The 9,869-nt window shown below is 43.1% G+C and overlaps 1 protein-coding gene across 1 annotated transcript; it reads right to left on the bottom strand.

The window, feature by feature from the left end:
* Positions 1-7,344: 7,344 nt before the first annotated feature.
* LOC136255301 (pyruvate dehydrogenase [acetyl-transferring]-phosphatase 2, mitochondrial-like) lies at positions 7,345-8,316 on the bottom strand. Its single transcript, XM_066048028.1, has one exon. It carries the CDS (start codon positions 8,314-8,316, stop codon positions 7,345-7,347), a length of 972 nt encoding a protein of 323 aa, XP_065904100.1.
* Between the last annotated feature and the right edge of the window lie 1,553 nt (positions 8,317-9,869).

Raw genomic sequence — 9,869 nt, 5'->3', positions numbered from 1 at the left:
TTCACTGCAGCTGATCATGGTACAGTCTGGTGATGACATAGCTGAGGTATGGTTGCTGTACTGATGTTTCTGCCACCTTGTTGTGACCTGGTCCCGTGCTAACGATATAGCTGATATGTGGCTGTAGTTACAGTGCATGGTAATAATGTATAGCTGTCCCAATTTTTTTTGCCACCGATGTAGACGGACGTTGACTGTATAGTGTTGCTGATGTAGCAGTCACCTCAACCGCAGCTGATGCTTGCAATATAGCTGCCATGTAGATGTGTGATGACAGGTCACATTTGTGATTGATAATTGGGTAGCTGATGTGTGACTGTACTGTGATATCCATGTTAATTTTACTGGGATTGATGCACCCAGGTACTAATGTCGTAGCAACCGTGACTGAAGAGTACTACCAGCAGTGTCACATTTATTGCAGTCAGCTGCAGGTGTTACCAGCATTGCTGAAGTGTGAGTGTACCGGCTGAGTTACCAAAGTAGCTGTCATATATTTATTGCAGTTGATGCAATCAGACACACGTAGTAGATGTGTGATTGCAATGTAGTTGTCCCATTTAATGCGGCAGGTGCTGCCGATCGACATTGCTGATGTGTGACTATGAGCTCCCAACTTGCATGTCTGTGGTTGATGCAGTCAGGTGCTACTCATCTTACAAGTGCTACTGATGTAGCTCATGTTACAAGTACTACCGAGGTAGCATATGACCATGTTTGTGTGTAGCTCATATTTGCGTGCTACTGACGTAACTCATGTTACAACTTACAAGTACTACCGAGGTAGCTCATGTGTAGATAGTTCATGTTTGAGTGCTACCAGTGTAGCCCTTGTTTGAGCGCTGACGTAGCTCCCGTTTACCAATGTCGCTCATGTTTGAGTGCTACTGAGATAGCTCGTGTGTGAGTGCTATTGACATCACTCATAATTGAGTGCTGCCAACTTCCATCATCTGAGTGCTACCGACATAGCTCATGTATGGGAGCTACCAACGTAGCTCATATCTGGGTAATACCAATGTAGCTCATGTTTGAGTGCAACTGACGTAGCTCGTGTTTGAATGCTACTGATGTAGCCCGTGTTTGAGTGCTACGGACATAGCTTGTGTTTGAATACTGCCAACGTAGCTTAAATCTGAGTGCTACTGATGTAGCTCATGTTTGAGTGCTACTGATGTAGCACATGTGAGTGCTACCAACATAGCTCACATTGTGAGATGTAGCTCATGTTTGAGTATCAACTTACCAGCATAGCTCATGTCTGGCTACTACTGATGTAGCTCATGTCTGAGTGTTACTGACATATAGAGTGCTACCGACATAGCTCGGGTTTGAGTACTACTGGCATAGCTCATGTGAGTGCTACCGACGTAGCTCATATGTGAGTGCTACCGACATAGCTCATATTTAAATGATGCTGGCGTAGCTGATTTTTTTATTATTTTTATTTTTTTATTTTTAAAAAAAATTTTTAGTGCTACCGACGTAGCTCATGTTTGAATACTACCGATATAGCTCATGTGAGTGCTACTGACGCTGCTCATGTGTAAGTGCTGCCAGTGTAGCTGATGTTTGAGCGCTCCCAACGTAGCTCATGTTTGAGTGCTACTGACATAGCTCATGTGTGAGTACTACCAACATAGCTCGCGTTGTGATATGTAGCTCGTGTACGAGTACCAACTTACCTCATTTCAGTACTACCGACATAGCTCATGTTTGAGTGCTACTGACGTAGCTTGTGTTTGAGTGCTACCGGCATAGCTCATTTTGAGTTCTACCGACGTAGCTCCTGTGTGAGTGCTACCAACGTAGCTCACATTGTGATGTGTAGTTCCTGTTTGAGTCCAAACTTACCTCATTTTAGTACCACCAGCATAGCTCATGTTTGGCTAGTACCGATTTATCTCATGTCTGAGTGTTACTGACAGCTTGTATCTGGGTGTTACTGACCTGTTGAGTGCTACTGATGTAGCTCAGGTTTGAGTATTACTGACATAGTGTGAGTGCTACCGACATATGTAGCCCATGTGTGAGTGCTACCGACATATGTAGCCCATGTGTGAGTGCTACCGACGTAGCTTATGTTTGAGTGCTAATGGCGTAGCTGATGTTTGAGTGCTACCGACGTAGCTCATGTTTGGGTGCTACCGACGTAGCTCATGCTTGAGTGCTACCAACGTAGCACATGTGTGAGTGCTACCAACGTAGCTAACCTTGTGATATGTGGCTCATGTCTGAGTACTAACTTACGCCAACTTATATAGCTCATGTTTGAGTGCTACCAACGTAGCTTATGTTGACATAGATCCTGTGTGAGTGCTACCAACGTAGCTCGCATTGTGATATATAACTCATGTTTGAGTACCAACTTACCTTGTTTCAGTACTACCAGCATAACTGATGTCTGGCTACTACTGATGTAGTTTATGACTGAGTGTTACTGACAGCTCATGTCTGGGTATTACTGACATATTGAGTGCTACCGATGTAGCTCAGGTTTGTGTACTAGTGAATGTGGGTGCTACTAATTAACGTAGCTCATGTGTGAGTGCTACCGATGCAGCTCGTGTTTGAGTGCTACCAACGTAGCTCTTGTTTGAGTGGTACCAGTGCGTATATCTCATTCACTCAAGATATTGCACAGTTAGGAGTGCGAATTTCGTAGTTATAACATGGGCACGAGTGATCTGCCAGAAATGTATACCCAAGTCCTCGGTGCAAGAGTGCTACTGATGTAGCTCATGTTTGAGTGCTACCGATGTAGCTCATATCTGAGTGCTACCAGTGTAGCTCATGTCTGAGTGCTATCGACATAGCTCATCACATTGTTACATGCAGCCCATGTCTGAGTACCAACTTACCTCATCTCAGCACTACCAACGCAGCTCATGTTTGAGTACTACTGACACAGCTCATGCTTGAGTACTACTGACATAGTTCATGTGAGTGCTACTGATGTAGCTGATGTGTGAGTGCCACCAATGTAGCTCATGTTTGAATGCCACCAATGCAGCTCGTGCGACCAGCATAGTCTGCACCGCAAGATGCAGCTCATGTTAAGTACCATTTGAGTGTTGCCAACATAGCTCCCCTTGTGATATGTAGCTTACGTTTGAGCACCAACTTGCCTCCTTTCATCAGTATTACCAACATAGCTCGTGTCCGGCTACCACTGATGTAGCTCATGTCTGAGCGTTACTGATGTATTGAGAGCTACCGGCATAGCTCAGGTGTGAGTACTATTGGCATAGCTCACGTGTGAGTGCTACTGACGTAGCTCATGTTTGAGTACTACCAGCGTAACTGATGTGTGATGAGTGCTACCAACGTAGCTCATGTTTGAGTGCTACTAACATAGCTCATGTTTGAGTGCTACGAGGTAGCTCATGTTTGAGTGCTACCAATGTAGCTCATGTGTGAGTGCTACCAACATAGCTCACATTGTGATATGTAACTCATGTTCGAGTACCGACTTACCTCATTTCAGTAGTACCAACGTAGCTCATGTTTGAGTACTACTGACACAGCTCATGTTTGAGTACTACTGACATAGCTCATGTGAGTGCTACCGACGTAGCTCATGTGTGGGTGCTACTGATGTGGCTCATGTTTGAGTGCCACCGATTTAACTCACATTGTGATATATAGCTCATGTCTGAGTACCAACTTACCTCGTTTCAGTACTACCAACATAGTTCATGTTAGAGTACTACTGACACATGTTTGAGTAATACCAACTGAGTGATACCGATGTAGCTCATGTATGAGTGCTACTGATGTAGCTCACGTTTGAGTGCTACCAACGTAGCTCACCAACGTAGCTCACACTGTGATATATAACTCATGTTTGAGTACCAACTTACCTCATTTCAGTACTACCACCATAGCTCATGTTGACTATTACTGATGTAGCTCATGACTGAGTGTTGCTGACAGCTCATGTCTGGGTGTTACTGGCAGATTGAGTGCTACCGATGTAGCTCAACTACTGACATAGCTCATGTGAGTGCTACCGACGTAGCTCATGTGTGTGCTACCGAAGTAGCTCATGTATGAGTGCTACCGACGTAGCTCATGTTTGAGTGCTCCAGGCATAACTCATGTTTGAGTGCTACCAACGTAGCTCATGTTTGAGTGCTACTGATGTAGCTCGTGTTTGAGTGCTACCGACGTAGCTCATGTTTGAGTGCTACCGACGTAGCTCATGTTTGAGTGCTCCAGACGTAGCTCATATGAGTGCTACCGACGTAGCTCATGTGTGTGCTACCGATGTAGCTCATGTTTGAGTGCTACCGATGTAGTTCATGTTTGGGTGCTACCGACGTAGCTCATGTTTGAGTGCTCCAGGCATAGCTCATGTTTGAGTGCTACCAACGTAGCTCATGTTTGAGTACTATCGGCGTAACTGATGCATAAGTGCTACCAACGTAGCTCACATTGTGAGATGTAGCCCATGTTTAAGTACCAACTTACCCCATTTGAGTGTTTCCAATATTGCTCACATTGTGATATGTATTGATACAGCTTATGCATGAGATGTAGCTCATGTGTGAGTGCTACCAACGTAGCTCATGTCTGTGAATGCTACCACCGACATATATAGCTCATGTCAGTGAGTACTACTGGCGTAGCTCATGTCTGTAAGTGCCACTGACGTAGCTCATGTTTGAGTGCTACCGATGTAGCTAATGTTTGAGTACTATCGGCGTAATTGATGCGTGAGTGCTACCGACGTAGCTCATATTGTGAGACGTAGCCCATGTTTAAGTACCAACTTTCTCCATTTGAGTGTTTCCAACGTTGCTCACATTGTGATATGTAGTGATACAGCTCATGTGTGAGTGCTACCAACGTAGCTCATGTCTGTGAGTGCTACCACTGATGTAGCTCGTGTCTGTGAGTGCTACCACTGATGTAGCTCATGTCTGAGTGCTACCAACGTAGCTGTGTGAGTGCTACCGATGTAGCTCACATTGTGAGATGTGGCTCATGTTTAAGTACCAACTTACCCCATTTGAGTGTTTCCAACATTGCTCACATCGTGATATGTAGTGATACAGCTTATGCATGAGATGTAGCTCATGTGTGAGTGCTACCAACGTAGCTCATGTCTGTGAGTGCTACCACCGACGTAGTTCGTGTCTGTAAGTGCTACCGACATAGCTGATGCCTGAGAGTGCTACCAACGTAGCTGATGCCTGTGACTGCTACCAACGTAGCTCGTGTCTGTGAGTGCTACCGACGTAGCTCATGTCTGTGAGTGCTACCGACGTAGCTCATGTCTGTGAGTGCTACCAACGTAGTTGATGCGTGAGTGCTACCAACGTAGTTGATGCGTGAGTGCTACCGATGTAGCTCACATTGTGAGATGTAGCCCATGTTAGTAAGTACCAACTTACCCCATTTGAGTGTTTCCAACATTGCTCACATCGTGATACGTAGTGATACAGCTTATGCATGAGATGTAGCTCATGTGTGAGTGCTACCACCAACGTAGCTCATGTCTGTAAGTGCTACCGACGTAGCTGATGCCTGTGAGTGCTACCGATGTAGCTCATGTCTGTGAGTGCTACCGACGTAGTTCATGTCTGTGAGTGCTACCGACGTAGCTCACGTCTGTGAGTGCTACCGACGTAGCTCACGTCTGTGAGTGCTACCGACGTAGCTCACGTCTGTGAGTGCTACCGACGTAGCTCACGTCTGTGAGTGCTACCGACGTAGCTTATGTCTGTGAGTGCTACCGACGTAGCTCATGTCTGTGAGTGCTACCGACGTAACTCATGTCTGTGAGTGCTACCGACGTAGCTCATGTCTGTGAGTGCTACTGATGTAGCTGCCAATCCACCTGTCCCTCACTGAACCAAGCCTAGCTAACATCCCCTTTATTTTATTCCCCTCCTAAGGGCTAAAAACACAAGAAATATGGAATCCAATTTAATTTGTGGTCAGCTCATGCCTAAATTCCTTTAGAAGAAAATTCCAACAACCTTACCCTAACAGGCCAGGTACCCTCTACACCTATCCCCAGGATTTACTATATTTCACTCCCTTCCTGTGTGAAGGTCGGGAGGAGGCACGGTATTAAACCGGTGACTGGTTTGTGGGGACTTCCGGTGGTAGGTGACAACTCACCCGGCGAGACGATACTGGGGGATCGATCGAAAGAATCAGTTGTTGATCTGTTTGTGTGTATCAGTGCCACCACGGCCAGAGCACTATCGATCAACTAGTGAAACTTTCTTGAACATCTTTATGATCACAATCTGACGGCTGTCGCAGTGGTTCACGGGGAGACAAAAACCTACTGTAGGATATCGTTCCGCTTCAGTGAGGTAGAAATGCCATTGTTCTCCGTCTCACACTTTTACGCACGACAAGTTGAAGTTCGATCACACGAGTCAACAAATGGCGCATTCTGCATCACGTGCGTGATTGGCTGGAGGCGTGCGTGATTCTTTGTGTGCTAACCACGGTTAAGCTATTAACCTTCATTATAACTCTAGTTACTTTACTTACAAATGTAACACTTTAAAAAATTTGTAGTGAATTTCACTACTAATTTCTGCCACAATATTCACTATTTTTGTGTAGTGACGTTCACTACTTTTGTAGTGACCCTCACTACATAGTAGTAGTGAACGTCACTACATGGTAGTGACCCTCACTACATAGTAGTAGTGAACGTCACTACACAAAAATAGTGAGTATTGTGGCAGCAATTAGTAGTGACGTTCACTACATTTAGTAGTGACCTTCACTAGTTCGTTTTTACTGTGAACGCGTTACCTAAGTAATATAGTTACTGTAACGAGTGTTATATTATGTAATATTATTACTACAAGTAACGAAGTTACTAATCTCGTTAGTTATCCTCTGAGTAACGCCTAGCCAAAATGAAGTAACAAAGCCAGCTTCTTACTTATAACCAAGATTTGCACATTGTCCAATCATGTCACATGATAAGGCGGTAGTTTCACATGTGACAGCTTAAGGCTGTGGACACAAAGTAATATAATATGTAATATTATTATAGTTACTTTATTTTATGGGTAATATGTAACCGTAACTAAATAGTTCAGTTGCAAGTAATATGTATAATATGTAACTAGCTAGTTACTTTTACAAAGTAACTTGCCCAACACTGCATAGATCAAGGTACTTTGTTAGTAGTCACCCCCGTCTTGTACTAGGTGGTTAGGTTCCAGTCAGCTTATGCTTATAACATACTAAACATTTACAGACAATGTACAACCTCCTGACATCTAACACTTGTCTCAACCTCATTAATTTCTCTGTACTACAAAACACAATATACAGCTCAATAAATCATCTCATATTACAACACTATTTAAACACAACTACAACAATGGTGATATCATCTCTGTACCACCTGCTATACTGTGGATCAACAGTTAGTAGTTTGTAAACAGTTTCATCATCAGAACCCAGTGACTGCTTTAGTAAACTAGTAGCTACGTTATCACTAGATGATAAGCCTTTACTAACTATATCAATGACTTCATCACTGCTAAGGCGTTCCCACAGGCCGTCTGTTGCTATAACAACAAACTTATCTTTTTTGTCCAGTTTACGATGAGTCATAACAGGTTCTGCTGTCAGGTAAGGCGGGGTTAAGTAATTTGGAGGGACTTGTTGGTAAATGATGTTAAGCTGCTGTTTACTCCATTTGTACATAGCATCGCCAAATGATCTTAATGGCATTAGACCACCCAGTAATCTCTTGTGGACTATCACTGTATACTCTTCACCAGGGTGAGCCTTTTTAACACGAGATACTTCATCGTCATTTTCAAAAGCTTGATCAATGGACAATGGTACTGCACGCCATTTACCATCCTCCAACTGCCCCAGGACACACCTACAGTCCCCGGTGTTAGCAACATACAAGTCCTGTCCATACAATAATGCAGTGTTAACGCAGGCACCACTAAAGGCTGTTAAAATGTGTCGTTGTGACTCCAGTGATCGGCCAATACCTACTTGTTTAACATCAGCTAGTGCTGCTTGTGAAATATCGTCATCCAAGCTAATGAAGGATTGTTGTAATTGTCTCTTAATGTTGTCTACTGAGCTACTAGCTTGTGGAGGTGTGGCAGTAAAGTCAACATCTTCTAGTTTATCAAAATTTTCTTCAAGTTTCACTTTAATGGAGATGTTATGAAGGTGACTCATCACATAACTGCTGATCTGTTGTTTAACATGTTCTCCACACCACCATCCTCCATGACCATCTATCACTGTGAACATTGTTGCCCCTGTGGTGGGGCACGTGTGTACCACGTGACGATCCTCCATCGGCTGATTGGAGGCCAGGAAATTTGCATAGATAGCAGAGATCGCGTGATGGTTAATAGACTTCACCACTTCATTTTTCCTCAACGTCTCATTGATAACTGTTGAGTAATGGGTGGGAGTGGCGCCAAGTCCGTATAACGACGGGAAATATATCCTTAGCGATCTCCAGCACATATAGCTTATGAAGGCGCCAGTCGTATAGCACAAAATCCGCCCATAATTTGCCTTCAATCGTCCATAATTCATCTGCGTTCACCTGAAGTAAAATACTTCACCTCCTTGTTTGTTAATCACAGGGCTTAAAACTTAGACCAACCAGACTATGCGCGCTTACCCAGAAAAGCGAATGTGCCTTTTACACTGTTTTTTTAAAAAACTTTATTTAATAGCATCAGCCAAAAAGGCTGTTTTTCAGCTATGCCCTGAGAACACAAATACAATATGAGTAACTTACAGTACATACATACATACACAAAATGAAGTTACAACATACAATATGTTTTATACTATAAAGACTTTTCTATTCTACGGTTACCTGTCCTACGTTGATTTGATTCGATTTATATTAGGAAATCGGCTACAGCTATATTCTTCCTTGCCCAGAGGAACATACAAAAACGACCAGTGTTTATTCAAAGGCTGTTGGTTAAGGGGGTAGCCTCGTGCCCAGACCGCTTATTTTCTTTTTCTCCAATCTCACACAAAAAGAAAAAGTGGTCTGGGCATGAGACTAGTTAGGGGGGAGTTGGGGGGAGTTGGGGGAACTTCATCCTCCTTAAAAACCTCAGACTCCCCCTAAAATAGTGAATGACAACTGACTGCACTGTAGATATTAATGTATTTTGAAATGCACACACTAAATTATCAAAAATGCCTTCAATCACAAGACAGTTTGTTATGTCACATAAAATTATCTCAGGTTAAAAATTGCATAGCTATACAACCTTACAAATGCTCTCAGATTGAGTCTCAGGTGGCCTAATTAAAAAATTCTCTGGGTACATAATTATGCAACTATCAAAATTCCTACCTTATTCAATATCCGAGAATGAGCCAAGTGTTATACCCAGTACCCATAAGTTTGTTTTTAATATCTCAACTCTCAAAATTGTTCTTAAATTCAATCTCAGAAAGTGTATATATGTAGTTAGTTTTAAAAATTGCTTAAGCAGCCGGTTTATTTTCAAATATAACATGTATACAAACAGCAAAAATACCCTTGGATTCAATCTCAGAAAGCCCCAACGCCAATCACAGAAATCAACATTAGTGAAACAGTACCTAGTTTTGCAACTATTTCTATAAATTTTGGTTGTGAACTTTGAAAAGTGGACTCTCATTTGATCACACCCCAAAGGGGAATAAGCACTAGCCCCATGCAGCTAGCTACAACACAACTACAAAACAAAACAAAAGGACTACACACACACACACACACACACACGCACACACACACACACGCACACACACACACTATTATAATTATATTCATAGCTAAAATGAGCCACAATACTCAGGGGTCGACATGCACATCCATTAAAGGAAGAAATGGT

The sequence above is a fragment of the Dysidea avara genome, chromosome 5 (assembly GCF_963678975.1).
Source record: "Dysidea avara chromosome 5, odDysAvar1.4, whole genome shotgun sequence".
NCBI lineage: Eukaryota > Metazoa > Porifera > Demospongiae > Dictyoceratida > Dysideidae > Dysidea > Dysidea avara.
This window is presented reverse-complemented; position numbering and strand designations above follow the sequence as displayed.